General features: G+C 41.4%; 1 protein-coding gene across 10 annotated transcripts in view; it reads right to left on the bottom strand.

Moving 5' to 3' along the window:
- Window positions 1-889: 889 nt before the first annotated feature.
- PATJ (PATJ crumbs cell polarity complex component) overlaps window positions 890-20,233 on the bottom strand; it is a 215,053-nt gene continuing 195,709 nt past the window's right edge. For 5 of the 10 annotated variants that reach the window (XM_050961959.1, XM_050961963.1, XM_050961960.1 and 2 more), the window contains 7 exons: window positions 19,139-19,256; window positions 17,886-17,926; window positions 17,308-17,430; window positions 12,982-13,086; window positions 8,472-8,578; window positions 6,602-6,725; window positions 890-3,397 (listed from right to left, as the gene is read on the bottom strand). In XM_050961959.1, coding sequence (XP_050817916.1) covers window positions 3,251-3,397; window positions 6,602-6,725; window positions 8,472-8,578; window positions 12,982-13,086; window positions 17,308-17,430; window positions 17,886-17,926; window positions 19,139-19,256 — 765 coding nt within the window. In that variant the 3' untranslated portion in view covers window positions 890-3,250. The remainder of the gene's footprint in view (window positions 3,398-6,601; window positions 6,726-8,471; window positions 8,579-12,981; window positions 13,087-17,307; window positions 17,431-17,885; window positions 17,927-19,138; window positions 19,257-20,233) is intronic. The other 5 variants (XM_050961967.1, XM_050961966.1, XM_050961958.1 and 2 more) reach the window with 3 other exon arrangements.

Consider the following 20,233-nt stretch of genomic DNA (forward strand, 5'->3'; position numbering starts at 1 on the left):
CAACTATAGAGGGGATCGAACCCAAGATCTTTTGCTCCTTCACGGCCTGGCAAGCAAACAGCTCAAGCTGCCCTGGATTGGGGGAAGTGGAAATAAAAGGGAGAATCCTAGAATAGAGTCAGTCTCTTGCCCTTTTCTTTGTGGTGATAGTCTAGAAAGTATAAATAGAATTACTGACTGCCACTGATCGAGCCACACAGATCATAGATTATTTACCATTCCTCCTACAACTCCTCTGGCTGCCTGGGGAAGCTAGAGAGGGAACTGTGAATAAACCATGACCTTTATGAAAATAAAAACCATGACAAATGAGGATCTTCAATCCATAGCCAGGGGTCTTTTGGAGACCTCGGATTGGTTTGGGGCTGTGGGGAGCAGTACTACCAAGAGCTTTTGCAAAATTCCTGCAACTAGACTTCCTACAGCCAAACTTGCTCTTCTGCTGAGCAACCACTTTGACCTCTGACATATCCTGCTGCAACAGCCACCCTGATTTTCCATTCACACTTCCCTCCCTCCCAACCCACTACTCTGGATCCCAGTATTCCCAACCTGATTGATGCTTCCCTGCTTAAAACTAATTGGTTAATTAACACCCAAGAATAGTTTGCATCAGAGGAATTAGTGTTTTAAAGGAGTATGGATGTACACAAGACAGCTTGCTCCCAACATTTCACTCCAAAAGCAATCTGATCGGCTGGGAGGGATGGACTCAGCTGCCTGTCAAAACATTCTCTGATCAGTCCCATAGCTATAGGCATTCATACCCCTACTGGAAAGTAAGTGAGGCTCATTACTGTCAATAGCAAAACATTACACCCTGGGATAAAATACTGCAATATGGACTTGAAGCAAAATTCTTTAAAAGCACAAAAAAAATATGCACAACTTCTTAGTAACTGAACTTTATTTAGAATCTTTGGAAATAACAAAACATCTTATTTTACTGATATACATAAACATACTATCAGTAAGTTTCATTTTTTTCCCCTGCACAGACATAGATAACAATTTTAACAAACCAGAACACTTTGACCCAGACAAGCATAATTTAAATTTAATTCTAGAATTGGTCCTTTAAATACTGTACTTGCCTTCCCCCCATGTTCACTGGTTTGTCAAGTAGTTGCAATGCAATTTTTGGCAGTAACATACTCAGCACACAGAAAAAGTGCAAGTTACAAGAAGCAGTAATATTATCTCAAATCTGAACAATGAGAAGTGCAAAATCTCAGTCCATAAATTCTATATTTTTATATCAACCATATGTGCATAAGAGATGACAAATGGCCATGTAAAATTTAATAGAATAATGTTGCAATATTATGCATCTAATGGTTATTTGATCAGAATAGTCATTAGATTTTGGTCATAACCTTGCAACATTGTTTTATCAAGGTGCATCTAAAAGGTTTATCTAGGTGCATTTAGCTTTTGCATACTTGGATGTTCTGGAAACCAAAAGGTGGGTAGTTAAAGTTCTTCAATTCGGTACCTCTGGACGTTTGATGTGCATCTATAAACAAGATTCCACTAACACTTCATATTAATAAATCAACCAGCACAATGGAAATGAAATCCATTTTAAAACATAAGTCTCGTTCAGGCACTATTTATGGAATACCCATAAAATATTCCAACAAGTTAATGCACTTTGTGATTTGTTATATTTAGAGATAATTTTTAAATGAGATAAGGAAAACAACATTCTTAATGAGAGGGCATCACCTCTTACTACTTACTACTCTAGTAAGTAGTATGCTTACTACTTCATCCCTTTTAACCTCACTTCAATATACTTTTCTTTATATAGTCAGAATAATATTACATTTTAGCTACAACATACCGAAGAACAGTAATTATAGGATTTTGAAAGAAAGCCTGGTTTCATTTACCGATAGGAAGACCTCACACACAACTGATAATTAAATCAGCTGCCGATTTCAATACTTTTCCTTTTTTGTATTCGCTTTTCCTTGCTGTATCATCATCATCATCATCAAAAATTAGCCTCTTAGCCCTACATCATACTGAGGTGCTTTCTGCATGCCACCAGTCTCCACAAAGTTAGAAAGATTAAACTGCACAGACTTGCATTACTACTTATTTGCTTTACAAGATCACTTGCTAAATCTCTTAGTGGCATTGCACAAAACTAGGTTCTAACAATCTGAAGCACAGAATACTGGATGAGTGGTAGTTTCTGATAAGTAAAGGTCCCTTTCCCAGACCAGCTGACACCATGCAGACTTTTGGAAACTTGCAAAATGGTTCAATCTGCCTTCATTTAGCCCTCACCACCAGTGGGAATCAAAACTTACTAGCTTTCACATTTTCTGAATTATAGTAAAACATTATGGAGGCAAACTCTGGCCTTCTTAGAAGTCTAACTGTGGACATTAGTACTGCAATTCAGCACAATTACAAATGCATGTACTGAGCATCTTGGTCATTTCAGAACATTTTGTTTTCTGTAAAAAATTAATTAGAACTGAATAAGACATGTTGCTCATGCCGCATCAAGATCTTAAAAGACTGTCAGGGAGATTTTGAAAGACCTGAAAAAACAGGCTCCTCCCCAGTTTTTTTTTTAAATGTTAAAGGCTGCAAATTGACCCATCACAATAATAATCACTAACTGGCAGGGACCAATCCAGAGAGATAAATATGAAAAGTTAGCACTGACTGTCCAACTTACTGTGCAGAGCACAAACAAACACTTTCCCAGAGGAGAATCGGCTATTTCGTCATTTGGAACAGTGGTAATTTAATTACATTATTAATGTTTTCTGGCATACTTGAAAGGACAGTTAGCATAAGTAAATAATGAGTGAGATGACAAGTCACCTAGCATTTATTTCTCCTCATCAGATGATGATCTAAATTCTCTTTTGTGTGTGTGCGTTAATTCCAGTTTCAGCAACGGTAACAGGGATTTCCCATTGGTGGAGATAAACTGATGTTTAACTAAAGTAAAACACATATAGTTCATTAAAGTTTTCTAAGTTAACCTTGTTGAGAGGAAACAGAAGCCACAAGATATTAAAGAAGTAGAAAAATCACTGACCAGTAAGCTTCATTTATAAGACTAAATGAAACCATAGATGTACGCTAGCCATACAGGCAATAGGATTAGAATATACTAATCTTATCTGGAGTTTGTTTTTCATCTCACTCAGGACTGTAATTATTATAGCAGCTCTACGATGTTTTAAAATAATTACATTCATTTCCACGTGTGCAATGAGATTCATGATAACACTGTTAATGTTACAGATCCTTTCTGGCATTTCAGAATAGCTACAGCTTGCTCATGAGTAACACCTTGCAAAGCTTCTCCATTAACTGCTAAAATCTGATCGCCGCGCTTCAATCTGCCATCATCCGCAGCTGCTCCCTGCAAACAACAAAAATGACCAATTTGATGTGACTTACTTCTGAATTACTTTAAAAAAATACAGCATGACACTGCTCAACAACATTAATTCTCTTTGTTACCAATTTTAAACCTCAACTCTTTACTGCAGCCATGACTCAGAATCGTGCTGGCAAATGCTGATGGTATTTGATAGAGGCTTGATGCATGTGGATGGGTGGACATGGGGGATTTGCTGTCCTGTTTGTGTCCTTTTCTGAGACAAGGAAGGGGTCAACTCTTTGAAGCAGAAGGAGGGCTGTACTTCCTTTCTTCCTTAGTCTGATGGCTAGAGCCATTGCAATCCTCAGTGGAGGAATCTGGCTGGGAGCTCCTGAACTCCTTCTCCCTTAATGGGGCAGAGTCCTTTGAAGGACAGTGGGACCTTTCTAGGACTTTCCATCTTGTCATGGCTCTCTGCAGGGAGGCCCTTCCCACTCACCACTTCTGAGTCTGAGCCATCCTTTAGGTGGAAGGGCTTAGCAATGCGTGGTTGATCTAGAGGATGGTCCCACCTGGCCCAGGTTTCTTTTCTGGGATAAGGAGGTGGGGCACTGCATGAGGGACTGAGGGCCTTATGTGTGCTGTTAGGGCAGCTGCACAGGGTGGGCACCACAGGGCTTCTGTTTTGCCTCAGAGGCCTGCTATCCTCCAGCAGCAGCTTTCTAGGGTGAGTGTTCTTTGCCTGCTGGAGAGAGAAACAGCTGAAAGCTGAGAGATGGCTTGACTCTCATATGAGTGGGAAGCGACACCCTCAAAGTTACAGATCCAGATTCTCATTTATACAATGGCCCCGTTATACACACTCACTTTAAAGCCCCTTTACATCGTCAAAAATAGTCTAGCAGGACCACCATGCAAATGAAAGCCAGGCCTTTACTGTTCTGTGTTCAACTGCTTATTGGGAAGAATCCTAACCCAAGCATCTGAACTGGTACAGAAGATCAAAGAGAAAAGTATTTATAGAAACCTGGAAGCTTTTAGTTTTATTTATTTATTTTTTGCTCAGTGCCAAGGGTGAACTTTATTTTCCCTCCAAAAAAAAAACGTAGGTAAACTTACATAAAACAGAGCAAAACACTGGGGATGTTCCACTAAAACAACTAAATTTATTGCTGAAGGCATAAGGTTAATGACATAAAAGGCAGGAAGCATTATTATTATTAATTATTATTAATAATCATTTGTATTATTGTGCAGTAGTGGTGATGTCACATCAAGGTTCGTGAATGCATTGATGGCTTTAGAACAGGAAAATGACACTAAACTCCTGGCCTTGTGCCCAAAGCTTATAAAGGCAGTCTGCTCTCCATCTGGGCTGCATCTGATGGGCCTTGGAGTCAGTATAAAGCAAACCAGTGATTAGAAACATGCCTAGAGAGTCTATGCAAGAGGTTATTTGAAGGGAAAGACAAAAAGACATTCTGAAACCTAAGTATTAGTCCCATAGTCTTTTCTTCTATTGAAGTTTGTGGATTCACTGAAGAAAAAAATCAATTCTAAGAGTCCTGAACACTCTACAAAACCACTGGCCTGAGATGTTTGTGGAACCCTCCAGATATTTATGCAGCCTTACATTGGTCCCCTACCATTTTGTCTGTTTGGTCTATTTCACTGAGACTGTACTATAAAAGTGACTTTATGCTAACACATCTTTCTGTTAAGCGTTCCTAATTCAATAGGGCTAGAATTCAGTTGAGCCAGAATTCCAGATCTTGACACCAATGAGTGATGGGGAAATTAGGATGGGGATCTGCACTTCATGACTAGTCCCTATTTTTACAATGGGCCAAACCAAGATCTTGGATTCATGCACGCCATATCTTTCGGAAGTTTGAAGCCCGATGCAAATTTGGTAGCTTGGTCCATGTTTACACAGGACCTTAGCTGCAAGAAAGCAAGACTGCCAGGCTACAGGCAGGAATCCTCCTCTTGAACGAGAGCTGAGCACAGCAGGTAAAACCCCCACTGCCACTTTCAAAGCTTCTGAAACTACAACTTTGAAAGTTAAAAAAGGAGAGAAGAGGGAGGCTGTGGTGGTGCTGAGCACTTCCCAAGTTGGAAACTGGTACGATAAAAATTAATAAAGCCGTAAGGCCTGATTCCCCATCACCCTGCCCCTTGTGAAGTCATCTACACCAGTGCAAAAAGTGTGAAACACTACTGTTGTGATATGGTAGCATTTTATACCCAGTGTAAGTGACCTCACAACACGCAGAGCAATGGAGAATCAGGCTGATAGCATCGTCCCCTTTCACAGAGTCTTTTCTCATCCAAGTTGGCCACAACGTGGACGTGAGGGAGTGTCTGACCACAGAGACCTGAGTTTTACTTCTGGCTTTGCAACTAACTTTGTCACCTTAGCAAGACATTTAACCTCTCTGCAACTGTTTCCCAAATGTAAAATGCTACTTATACACTTGTGCACAGCATAGGTGCCGACTCCGTGGGTGCTCCGGAGCTGGAGCACCCACGGGGAAAATTGGTGGGTGTTCTGCTCCCACCAGCAGCTCCCCACCCTGCACCCCGCCCCCGCTCACCTCTGCCTCCTCCCCTGAGTGTGCCGTCCCCGCTTCTCCTCCCAGCACTTGCCGCTGTGAAACAGCTGTTTTGCAGCGTAACAAGCCCTTTTGGGAAGGAGGAGCAGGAACATGGCGCGCTCAGGGGAGGAGATGGGGAAGAGGTGGGGGCGGGGGTTTGGGGAAGGAGTCCAGTAGGGGCAGGGAGGGTGCGGAGTTGTGGCGGGGACTTTGGGGAAGGGGTTGGAATGGGGGTGGGGCAAGGGCGAGACAGGGGCAGGGAAGGGGTGGAGCTGGGGCAGGGCCAGGGATAAGGGGGTGCAAGCACCCACCGGTGCCAGGAAAAGTTGGCACCTATGGTGCACAACACTTTGAGACCTACAGATAAATAAAGCCTTATACAGATTATTTTAAAGACATTTCCCAAATACACAGAGTAACACGTATTTGCTCAGATAAGGTCTCTCTTTCCACATGTCAGTATAATAAAATAGCAGCTTTTCCCTCATCCTTGCTAGCTGATATTGAGCTTTGGGTCCTGGCAGTGATGATCAAATCACACCTACCCAGACAATGAGTTTTGGATACAATTCTTTTGCATTAGACTTGTTATCTGTTCCTAATTTTAGGGTTTTTAAAAGATATATGCAAAAAGAAAAAAAGATACCTTGGCAAATATAGTCTTGACATAAATGGGCAGGTCTCCGTGGGGACTTCCATATCCCCCTACAATACTAAAACCCAGGCCATCAGAACCTTTCTCCAAAGCAATAATCTTGGGCTGAGGAGCCCTGAAAAACAATGAATACCACTTAGAAGAACAATATATATCTTCTGAGGGTCTTTTTGTAGAAGGAACTCTTTCAAATAGATTCAGACTTTCAAATCAATTCAAATAGATACACCCATTTTCCTTGTAAGATGGTTTTCATAATTTCACAAACCATGGCTCTGATCCCACGCTGGAATGCACTAGCATGGACCTGTGAACCCAAGTAGAGTTCCATTGACTTCACTTTGGATAGACTTCCTTTAATAGGACTCAAAAAGAGCACATTATTCCCCAATAGCAGACTGTGATTCAAGAGTAAGGCCCACACAATTGCTATGTGTTTTTAAATAAGATTTGCTCCCTGACAGTCCATCTTCTGCCCCAGTTTAGGAGAAGTGAATTTGCAACATCATTTCATAGCAACACAACATCATCACCTGACTTCAGAGGCAATGTTGTCTAGTGGACAGAACATAAAACTGGAAGTCAGGAGCTCCTGAGTGCTAATTTCAGCTCAATCGCAGCCTTATAGCATGGACCAAACATCACATAGGCCCCAGTTTTGAAAGTCTCTCTGTGCAGGTTCAAAAGTCCACCAACCTGGAGTAACATGCAGTATTGGGCCCATAATCATTCATATCTCAGTTTCCCCATATGAAAAATGGAGTATTCGTCTCTATCTCACCAGTGTTTTGAAGCATTACTAGTTCATGAGCACAAGGTAATTTACAGACGTAACATACTCTGTAAATAGTGGAGCTGAATAAATAGTTTACAATGAAAAAATTATTTGACGGATTTGGTTTTTCCGCTTGCTTAATATTTGTGAGCAGGAAGCCAGTTTCTTAGATTGAATCACGGTTTGGAAAAATATTCAATTTTTTTCTGTATCTGACTTTAAAAAAAAAAAACTTTATGGACTGAGAATATTTGATATTTTGCTAATCTGAGTTGGTCAAATCAATCTGATTTGTGCTCTCTGACTGGAGAAATGCACAAGCACTCAATGCAAATATTAGCACATGAAAGCTTAAAATAGTTCCCACAACTTCTTAACTCAAATGAAAATTCCTTTTTTTCAAATATTTGTGAGAGTTCAAATTGGCTGGATGTACATTCATGGAAAGAGAACACAACAGAGGCATGGACAGATCTCATTCATACAACAATTTGAGATAATATTTGTGATTTTTTTGTTTTTCCACAGTTAGCGCTAAGCATTATTATTATTGACTAAAGGAACAATACAATGAAAAAGCTAATGGAAGACAGAATCCCTTTAATATAAATGAATATCTTCAAGCTCAGCAAAATATATGCGCTTTTGGAACTTTTATATCAAACACCCCCCACCCCCCGCTTTCGGAAAACCTCTTCTTGTTTAATCCCCGAGATGAAGAATTATTTTGAATTGAAGTTGTCATAACTCATTTCAGAGAGGAAGCTGTGAAACAGGAGCAGAACCATCATGACAACACATCAACTGGAAAATCTACGGAAATGTGCTTTTTGGAAACCTATCAAAAACAAAAGCATGAAGATTCACACTTGAATTACCAGATGAAGGCAGGTATGGTTCCACTCCTTGCCAGTAGAGGACAATAGTGAGCATTTAAAAGGTGCTGAAAAATTAGTTGAAAAAGAAATGACAAGAGAAGAGAGCAAACACACTGTCCATGCCTGTGCGAGGGAAGGGAAATGTTTGAGTATCCTTTAGGCAGTACTCTGAAGTAGAGTACTCCAACATCAAAGAGTGCATACTTACTCTGGATCTTCAGAATGACAATCAAGAGTAGGGGAGTTAAGATTACATCCAGCAGACATGCTCTCTAATTGGCTAGCTATGGCACTGATATTGGTGTCGGCTACAACCTGAAAGTCAGGATGCAAGAAAATGTCAGCAATGGGTCAGACTGCTAAACAACATCTTTACTTATTACACAACAAATACTGAGTATGTTAAGAAAAATGGCTACTTTTTACAATCAAAACTTCATATAAAATATTTTTAAAATATTTTAAAGTCCTTTATAATTTGAACTCTAATTACATCCAAATCACAGATTCATGAAGAAAATGTAAGAGGACCGCCAATTTTCTGCCAGGATACAGCACAACACTTTTATTCTAATTTTAGGCCAGATTACCCTGGGGCTTCATACAACATTAAGTTTTGTACATGGTCCTGCATTGTGGGTGGAGAGAGGCTGGGTTCCAAGCTCAACAGCAGATGAAGGGACCACATCAGGGGGACATAATGGTGCCCCAGAGCTGGAAGGAAGGCCTAAGGGACACAAATGGGGCATCAGAGCTGGTATGACGCAGAGGCTATCTAACCGAAGGCCCTGATCTTTGGTGAATCCCAGAGATACAAGCATCCATGAGGCTGAAACTCCTACTCATCCTGTAGAGCAAAATAACCCTAATCTTCCAAAGGGCCAATCTGTTGGAAGCTACTGAATGGAGATCTCAGTTTTTCTTCTCATTCTCCCCCATATCTCTGGGGTTTTTATTTCTCACTGGAGGGAGCAAATCTAGCCCTAATTTTAATCAATCTGCCCCCACAAATTCTAACATCTCCTTCTCTCTCTGCACCTTATATCTGGGTAATCTTGCCCACAAACACAAATTCAACTACCATCTCTATGTGGGCAATTCACATATAATAGTAGAGTAGAGAACACATAGGGATTTAATACTTTACATTTCACCTTTCATGTCACTGGTTTCATCTAATGTGAAGCTAAGTTCAAGGATGATTTACTTTCTCAGTGAAACAAATAGAAGTACAGAGGGCTTCAACTCAATCCATTCTTTTCAGTTCTCTGTTTATATGCCTTGTCTCCAATAAAGTATTTCCCTTCTCTTCTAGGCACTATCTGTATTCCTGCTCCATGTAAAGGAGCCATGTAAAAATGTGGAGCTCAGAAATGCCTCTCTACATTAGCTAGTAAAGGCCATGCATTAGTGAACAGCTTTCGCTTTTCACTTCCCATGGGTGAACACTCTACAACCATGATTCAGATGACTCCAGGAGACAGCAAATCTGCTTCTCAGCCCCCTGGCCAGGTCAGAGGCAGGTAGTTGGAGCCAGGAAGCTGTGGTGTTCCCCCATCTTCTGCTGCTGCTGGTGCCCAGGGGCTGCAGCTGCTTCTCAGCATCCAGCCTCCTTTCACTCCTTGTGCAGCCAATAAGAGCCACCTGGGTGGGTGGAGCTGGCTCCAGGGGTGGCAGAGCCCTCAGGGAGCAGCGACTGTGGGGGGAGGACGGGGTTCCCCTCCCAGAACACAGCCCTTAACTATCCCTTGCCTGCACCCTGAGCCCCTCCCAACTGCTTGCACACTGCTCCTAGCTACCCCCTGCCTGCACTCGGAGAGGTTTTCATACTTTCTGAGCTGACCCTCCCCACCCTGCTTTGATTTATAATTTTTGGTTGCACCCTCCTCCCACAACCCAGACTGGCTTGGTGGCCTGCTGAGGTGAGTCAGGGGTTGGAGGTGGCACTCCCTCCCAGGGCCCTGTTTTGCAGAGCTGGCCCATACCCCACCAGGCCCGGCCCCTCACCCCCAATAGAAATCAAAGTACATCTATGCCCAAGACCTCCCCTCCCCCCAGTGGCCAAAGCCTGGAACCCTGCAGGGCTAAAACCCCAAGCCCCCCTTGCCTGGCAGCTGAAGCCCAGAGCCGCGAAGCTCCCCACCCTCTGGACCCTGGAGTTGTTAATAGTACGGAGGTGGTGGTGGTGAGGGGGATCAGAAGGAAAGAGAGGTTGAGGACCTCTGTCCTAACCCATCAACCTAAAACTCTAGTTGTGTTTGGTATAAATTATTATATCTCAATTCAATATATTAGTGGGTGGGACTGATCAGTAAAATCATCAAGCAAAAACCAGAATGCCACAGTTTTAATGCGAGTTTCATGTTTTAGGTTCCAGGCTCGTAAGGCACCCCATTTGGGGCGATCAGGACAACAGCAGAATTGCACATAGTTAAGAAGACAGAAGCTGCTGTAAACAAATTTATTCCGATATTCCAGTAGAGGGGAAAGTTGTCATATTTTCTTGTTAAATAAAACCCGATGCCAAAATAAATCTATATTCACAAATCTGTGCCAGTAGGAATGTATCAGAGTTCAACAACCTTGTAAAAAGCTTCTTATCTCATTACTACACCTGCAGAAAGCAGATTAATTTAAACTGAAGCATCAAAACAGCCGGAAGGGATGATTGTTCCCCTGAGAACCTAATCTTCCATTTGCAAACTCCTTTAACACCCTTCCCGGGACATCCCGATAAAAAGCCTTTCCACCCCAGTGAACATAATTATCTGACCTTTCAGTGCAGTTTGCCATGAGGTGGTCTAACTTGATAATAAATACAATTACTAATGACATGTCAGTCATGATTATCAGACTGATAGATATAGCTTATATAGATATAGCAATATATTCCACTTATATTGTTTTAATAAAAAAGTAATGAAAAGTACCAATATTTAGCATTAATATAATCGTTTCCTGTTCATCATACTTACAGCCATCACTAATAAACCTGAATACTTTGTTTACCTGTCTAATTGTATTATAAAAAAATAACTTCTTAGCTTCCCAAAAGTAATTTTTTTTAATGTGGAAAAGGACTGCATTGTATTGAGAATAAAAACACAAAATGTATAAGAGAAAGTAAGCAAATTCTAAGCTATCTAGCAATTGTGAATGTAAGAGAAAACACCCTCAGCTTCTATATACAAGGACCATTTTTTCTTTTTAAACATGAATGTTTGACAATATGATTCACTAGAAATATTAATCTTTAAAAATACATAACGAGTTAGTATTTTTTGCACTCCACCTAATATCAGTAACATTTGGTCTTAAATCATTCTTCTTCATATTCTACCTTGTGAACTGAGTGGATATCAAAACAACAGTACTGACTGGCAGCAACAATACAATAAATGACCATTTAACAGGCAAGATCTGCAGTTGGTGTAAATCCACGAAGCTCCAACTCATTTCAGCTGCAAAACTGGCTCAACAGCTACCAAGAACAAATATAAAAGAGAAGAAGCTAGTCTAAAACTGCGTTCAGGATTATTCAGTTTCTTCCTAGTGTTTTGATGTTTATGTTAACTTTGTGGAACAAAATAAGAAGTGAAATATCAATTAAGATTTGCTTTGCCAAAATATTAATAATATATTTTAGAGGGTTTTTTTTGAAAACTTGGTTTCTAATTTTTATAGTAATTTAACACATCAGCACTATTTTGAACCTCCTCTTTGGCGTGTAGTTTTCCCATTTCTTTGTGTAAAGATTAATCTGGGATTGTTTGGGTTTTTTTATCCCAGTTAAAAAAAAAGAAAAGACCAGTAGTGAGTATAATAGTGGGGAACAGTTAGACCACTAAATGGCAGCATCTTTCCACCGGTTTACAAACACTTAAGCAAACAATTACACTTTCCTTTCAGTTTCAAGGTTGAGTATTTAGCCTTATATCTACCACAACTGGAGTAAATTGCTTTAGATCCATTGAGTTCAATGGAGTTACTCTGATTTACACCATCTGAGGATCTGACCCAACAGATTAATTGGATGTCACTGCACTATTTATCACAAGCTCTTTTTTTTTGAAATTTTCTTTGTAGATTTTTGTATCCAGTATTTGCCTCTTAGCAGGTTCAAGTTGTGTATATTGGAGAAACAGAAGAGGGCTGCTGTAATCAAAAATAAAAACTACACAATAGTATTTTTTTCCTCCCAAGGTTACTCTTAATTGCCACATTTATCAGCGGTGTACCTAAGTACTGTAGTTTGGTTGATAATCAGTCCTACACACTAATATATTGAATTGAGATGTAATAATTTATAACACACACAACTAGAGTTTTAGGTTTTTTCCACTTCCACGAACAAAGAAATTAATACTTTGGACAGCTCAGTCCCAGTCTAGCAGCACAAGAAAAGGAGCCATTTCATGTCTGTAACTATCTTACTTGTAAAAAAAAGTGTTGGAAGCTAAAAGCTTTGTTGCTTTATCATGTGCAGCAACAAGTCATTTTGTTCCCCGTTATGCTTTTTTTATAATCATACTCAAAGTCTGTATGGGTGGCAATAAAGAATTTTTGAATGAAAATAATAATTTATTGCTTTCATCCTGTATAATTCACATCAAGAAGCATCCTACTGCACTGTGATGTCTTGTGCCAGTGATGCTTAGTCTTTTTTGAACACCACTTATCTACCCTCATGCAGCTGCATGTTCAGTTTATCACCATACCTGCAGGATAATGCTCCCATAAGCATTCTTTAGTAGATTAACAGCATCAGCATGAGACAGCCCATCCAAAGGTTGCCCATTAATACTGACAATCCGATCTCCCACCTAAAAGTACAACAGTAATGGAAAATTACTAGCATTAAGGAAAATTAAATTTAAGGATGCTTAAAATTCCTTATGAACTTGGCACTGCAGACTCATGCTTCTCATATACAGTATGCCTTTTGTGAGGAGTCTATTTCCACTGATCATTCAGCATCCTTCAGAGTAAGGATAATGCACATTTCTTAAAAATAACAGCCCAGATAAACAAAGAGAGGTCATAGTCTATTGATTACATTTGCAAGTAAGGAGAATGACGTTAGCAACCAATCATTTTCATTCCATGTGGAAAGGCCACATGCATATCCACATACACGGATAAGGAGAGGGGTGCAGGTATGTGTTTTAACTGCAATGAAAGCAGACGCTATCCATATTAATTTATAAATGAGTAAATATATAAGCTTTGGAGTCTAATAAAAAACGTATGCTACTGATATACCGGGCCCTAGCACCCTTGCAGAGTTCCGTTAAGCACGGGTCTATGCTAGTGGATCTCATTGTAGGATCAGAGCCATGGCTTTCCTGTGCACATTATATATATTCTTCTTTCAAGTAGGTTGTGATGTTACAGTCTACCTGATTTTATAAAAATATGCTACTGAATGAATATAATGTAACTGGAATATGCTTCATGCAAAAGGTCTCTTGTAAGGTATCATTACAAAGCTTATAATCTACTGAGTGTTATCATCCTATTTGTATAAAGGTAACACTATTGTATCTAATACTAGAAATATGAAATATAACTCTGAGGGCCTATTGTAATTATGCAAAGTGGTTTGGAATCTTGACTCCCATTAGCCAGGACAATTGACTGAATGGCTCTGTTTGCAGGCAGGCCTTCTTGTGAGTCAGGCTGAGAGGAATGAAGGCTTGGGGTCTTACAGAGATGTGATCAGGGCCGGCTCCAGGGGTTTTGCAGCCCCAAGCAGCCAAAAAAAAAAAAAAAAAAAAAGCTGCGATCGTGATCTGCGGCAATTCAGCGGGAGGTCCTTTGCTCTGAGCGGGAGGGACCCTCTGCTGAATTACCGCCGAATACCTGAAAGTGCCGCCTCGCTCCGGAGTGGCCGCCCCAAGCACCTGCTTGATAAGCTGGTTCCTGGAGCCGACCCTGCATGTGATCATGTCACCTGAACTAGAATCCATCTTTAACCTGGTGCTTTCCCAGTGAGGAGTGGGAACCCAGAGGGACAAAGGATTCCCGTCTTATGCAAAAGATATATCAATGGTTGGAACAGAACAGAGTGGGAGCCATCATGAAGAATCCCCTAGCTACCACCTGAGCTGGAACAAGAGCTGTACCAGGGGAAAGAATTGTGCTCAGGCCTGGAAGGTGTCCAGTCTGAGGAAAAAAAAACTTACTGAAGCATCTCTGAGGGTGAGATTATCTGTATTCAGTTGGATTAGACATAGATTTGCGTGCTTTATTTTATTTTGCTTTGTGACTTACTTTGTTCTGTTTGTTACTACTTGGAACCACTTAAATTCTACACTCTGTATTTAATAAAATCACTTTTTACTTATTAGTTAACTCAGAGTATGTGTTAATACCTGGGTGGGCAAACAGCTGTGCATATCTCTCTATCAGTGTTACAAAGGGCGAACAATTTATGAGTTTACCCTGTATAAGCTTTATAGAGGGTAAAACGGATTTTTTTGAGTTTAGACCCCACTGGGAGTTGGGCATCTGAGTGTTAAAGACAGGAACACTTCTGTTAGCTGCTTTCAGGCAAACCTGCACCTTTGGGGCAAGTGATTCAGACCCTGGGTAAAGACGGGAGTGTCTGGCTCAGCAAGACAGGGTGCTGGAGTCCTGAGCTGGCAGGGAAAGCAGGAGCAGAGGTAGTCTTGGCACACTGGGTGGCAGCTCCCAGGGGGGTTCTGTGATCTAACCCGTCACATAAGCAAATTTCCATAGATTATGATTCATATCTTCTAAGGCCAGAAAGGGTCCTTGGATATACCTACACTGCAATTTAAAACCCACAGCTGGCCTGTGTCAGCTGACTGAGGCTTGCAGTGCTCAGGCTAAGAGACTGTTCAGTTTCAGTGTAGATGTTCAGGCTTGGGCTGGAGCCTGCTCTCTGGGACCCCACAAGTGGGGAGGGTCCCAGAGCCCAGGTTCCAGCCTGAGCCCAAATGTCAACACTGCAATTAAACAGCCCCTTAACCAAGCCCCCTAAGCCCACGCAAGTGGACATGGGCCAGCCACAAGTATTTAACTGCAGTGCAGACATGTCCCTGTGATCATTACTCCTTGGGGAATTCTGCACCACTGCATATGTGCAGAATTTTTTTTTTCTGTACATAAAATATATTCCCTCCCCAGAAGTGCTGCAGTTCTGCCTTTCACACACGAGAGGTCGCTGCCACAGCAGCCAGCTGTGTTCATCACACCACCCCTGCCTGTGGAGCCAGTTTAGGAGGCACAGGATATGTGTGTGGGGAGGGGGGGGACAGAGAGTGGGGTGGCTCACAGACTGATGTTCAGGAGAGCTAGCTGGGGGAATGACAGACTGGGTGGGGGCACAGGAGCTAGTGGGGTGACAGCATTGAACCAGGGGCTGAATGGGGGAGGGGGCTGCAGGGCCACAAGAGGATGTGGAGGATAGAGGGCTGTAGGGCCAGATGGGGATGAGGGATTAAAGGGGTGCAGGGGGACATCAAGACAGGGGCAGATGTGCCTGACTGAATGAATGGGAGAGGCTAGAGGGTCAGTCAGGGTCCGCATGGGGGAGGCTCCCCAACTCCCTACACAATTCCCCAACTCCCCCAAACCTGTTTCCTACTTCTCCCACCCACACCCAGCAACCCTCCAGGTTCATTCCTGGGCTCCTTCCTGCTCCTCCATTACCCCTGATTTCCCCAAGCCTTTATACTGCTTCTAAGGGGTACAGTAAATATGTTTCTGTATTGTAGTTTAAATGAATTACTCAAAGTTCTGTATTAAGTTGCATAGTAAGGAATCTATTTGTCAAAAAAAATATTTCCTGAATTTTATTTTTTTGTCTATATTATTACAGATGTACTTGCTGATCAGGTATTTTGGAAAAAAAAAAACCAAAATAATTGAAACTAGCATGATTATATTGTGTTATTTTGACAAATAAAATATGCAGAACTTTGCAGAATTTTAAAATATTGTGTGCAGAATTTTTAAATTTTTGATGCAGAATTCCCCCAGGAATAGATCATCCAGTCGGACCTCCTGTATAGCAATAATGTAGGATATCCCAGAAATAGTTATTTCAACTAGTGTATATCTTTTACAGAAATATTCAGTCTTGGATTTAAGAATTGCAAGTGATGGAGAATCCACCACAACTTTGATAAGTTGTTCCAATGGTTAGTTACGCTTTACTGTTAAAAATTTACATCTTATTTCCAATCTGAATTAGTCTAGCTTCAACTTCCAGCTATTGGATCTTGTTATATTTTTGTTTGCTAGATTGAAGAGCTCATTATCTAATTTTTGTTCCTCACGTAGGAACTTATAGACTGCAATCATTTTAATAATAATAGTTATCCTGAAAGTCTACTCAGTAATTGTGGGATGTTCAACACCGTAGTTCATCAAAAACTGAAACATAATGGTAACAGTCTTTTGAATTTAAAGTGTAATTTTATTTTGTTTTGGCAGCTGAAAAAGTCAGTTTCAGTTTAAAATCAGTTATGTGTTACCAGAGTTTGTTTTGTATAAGATCTAAGGGGTGCCCCAACTGTTGTCCATGGACCACCTATGGCCTGTGAAGCAACTGCCTCTGATCCTTGCAGAGCTAGGGTGACCAGACAGCAAATATTAAAAACTGGGACAGGGGATAGGGGGGAGGGGAAGGGAATAGGAACCTATATAAGAAACAGACCCAAAAATCAGGACTGTCTCTATAAAATCAGGACATCTGGTCACCCTATGCAGAGCTCACAGGTCATGCAGTGCTGACTTTCCCCTCTGTTCCCAGCTACTAGACTGCATTAAGAGACTGTTGCAAATACATTAAAATACTTCCTGAATGTTACATTTTCACATCAATATAATTGTCACAGGCATGTACTGCACTCAGCAGCAGCAGGCACAGCCCATCTCTGACCATGAATGGGAAGGAAGGTGCCTATCTAGAAGTCATCCACACTTACGAATGTTTGAGAACTCCTTTTCTAAATGAGCACAAGATAATATAGTGAATACTAGAGGAGGTGATATATATGCCCCCGTCCACTTACTTTGAGCCTTTGGGTACGTGCTGCTACTCCACTGGCTTGAATCATGGCGATAAAAATTGGAACATCTCCTAATGGGCTTCCCTTCCCTCCTGCTATACTGATACCAAGGGGATCATTTGGTCCCTAAAAGGAAGAAACAGATCACAACAATTCACAGTGTAACAATGTATAGGGGTGTGTGTGTGTGTGTGTGTGTGTGTGTGTGTGTGTGTGTGTGTGTGTATTCTCGATCTACACTCAGTGATTCAAGACAACAGTTCTGTTAGGCGACAGCCTAGTCCTTTACACATTACTATGGGGCTTACTATACACTTACTATAAGCAGTCACATTGTACAGAGAACTATGCCTGATAGCAGGTGTTTGTAGGATAGGGCCCCAAGCCTGTAAAACAAACTGAGATACCCAGGCAGGTTGGACATATTTAATTCAGTAACAACACCTCACATATATAGCTATAATTAAAACCATAAAGTGCCAACACCAATTAAATAATAATGCAGTTATGCATGCCAAAAAGTAGTGAAAAATTAACAGCTTTCATTGGAAACAACATCTTTCAGAAAATAACTCACTGACCCTGATTATCTCCACAGTCCTCAAGTCCATATCTGCTCCTACTAAAAAGGAAACAAACAATTAGCTTCTGTAATTAAGAGATAATATAATTAAGAGATAACACTGTCAGGTGACAATGATCTCTGGCTGACTAGCCAAAGTTATCACTGAGCAGAAGCAGAGCCCTTTTGAGCGCTGATCATGTGACAAGGACAGGATTGCTGTTTCACCAAGTGATAAACATGGATACAATCACTCTGTTTGATAGATGCCATTGTGACATCCACTGTACGTAGCAGTTGCTCACATAACCTATTGAATAGCAGTGTTTTGTTGGCCTAGGGAACATAGACCTATTGTGTGTTGCACTCAATTAAAGATCAGCTTATTATTCATAAATCAGTTTCCCCACCACAAAGGGGACTGTATATGTCTGGTTTGTGCCTGCTAAAAGTCTATTGATTTCCTTTTCTAATTTGTGCTGTATTAGTAAATAATAGACATCCAGTTAATCAGTCTGGCTGGCACAGATTCCTTGTGGCACACAATTAGCTACAGCGCCAACTAAAAAGCACTAAAATTATATGAAAGAATTGGAGATGGTCTAGAAGCAAAAAATATGAAACGAGCTAAACGGTCTCAACATTTGACTATTCAGATCCAAGGATCTCTCAGTAACTGTGTTGGCTTTAATTAAAATATATCAGATATGTTTCTGAAGATTAATGGTATCAGTCTCTTGCAAGAGTTAATGATTTTGATTAATAGATAGAAGTAATTTTCTCTACAGATGATATCGATATTCTATTGCACACAAATACAGTACAGAATGGTACGATGGGGTATAAAGGTCCTCTCAGCCTGAGTTTGGGATGGGCATACTGCTAATGAGTTGCAAAGCTGCAATTGAATTATGGAAGGCATGGCAAAGAAATGGCAATATTTCAGGCCCTTTCAGGGATAGAAGTGAGTGTTATTAACATAGGAAAGAATCTTGCCTATTCTGGGCCTCAGGTAAGGGAAACTGGGGAGGGGAGTGGGAAGTCTATATTTCAAGAAGAAGAAAACATTTCTCTGTAAATTTACTTAAAAATAATGGCATTTGCTGGCAGCTGCTCAGGGGGTTTGGAATGTGAGAATAAATCTTGTGGGAGATGGATAAGGAAACCAGATTTAGCTAATACAGGACTTTATTTTTAAACTAGCATAACAGAGGTTCATGTCTCTGAGGAATAACACACACAGTGATTTTGGCATCTCTCTCTAGTTTGTACCTGAATTTCTCTGAGATGCATCTGCTGACAGCTTCTTGGTACTGACAAAGTTCTGTAAGGTAGTGATGACTGGAGCCAGTGCAGGATGAAAGTGACTATGCATGTTGTGTTGGTTCACCTGAAAATAAAGATAAAACCAGTAATTGTGAGGCAAACCAAATGCTGTATCCCCAGGTTTGTTCTTCTGGAAGCGAGGGCCCATCTGTGCCAAAGAAGTGAAACTAGAGATAGGTTCAGTGGTTTTCAGACTGGAGAGTTCCTGCACCCACAGGGCTTCCGCACTGGAAACTCCGGCATCTACTTCACATTCCCCTCCAAAGTGGTCTATCATCCTGGTCAGACACACAATACTGGTCTTAGTCATAAAGGGCCAGATTACACTTCTTAGATACACCTATGGTGGGGACCACCCATGCGCTGATCTGCTCCTGGCCCCATGGAAGTGGGAATCAGACACCTCCATGGCAGAGTTCCATTTGTCTCTGGGACTGCGTGTAAGGATGAATGAGAGAGATGGTGCATATTACATTGGCAGCCTGGGGGGATTCTACAGGTGAGTTAGTACAGCCAGAGGGGACACCAGTTTTGATACCGAGCCTCTTTTGTGCGGGTGAATCCCCCTTTAAAGAGTGCTCCAATGGCTGCTGCAGGTAGGAAAAGAAACACAGTCATGCTGCCAGGCAGCTATAGAAGGCTATAGCCCAGGGGTGGCCACACTTACTGACCCTCTTGAGCTGCATACAACAATCTTCAGAAGTTCAAGAGCCAGGTGCACAGGGCTTCAGCACCACAGGGCGTGTCTGCTCGTGAAACAGAAGCCCTGAGCTCCCCCCAACCCAAGTCTGGTAGGTGGAGAATGGGGAGAGAAGAGGTGTGGGGGGCTCCGCAAGCTGCACTTCAATTGTAAAAGAGCTGCATGCGGCTCACAAGCCGTGGTTTGGCCACCCCTGCTACAGCCACTGCAGAGGCTTCTGGATGCACAGCCCTGTGCCCTTCTGGAGATCCCCGAGATTCAGAGATCTCAGGAGATCCATTAATTCTGGTGGCCAGATGCAACTACCTCTGTAGTGGAACAGATTACATTTTGCTCCCACT

The sequence above is a fragment of the Gopherus flavomarginatus genome, chromosome 7, assembly GCF_025201925.1.
Source record: "Gopherus flavomarginatus isolate rGopFla2 chromosome 7, rGopFla2.mat.asm, whole genome shotgun sequence".
NCBI classification, from domain to species: Eukaryota; Metazoa; Chordata; order Testudines; family Testudinidae; genus Gopherus; species Gopherus flavomarginatus.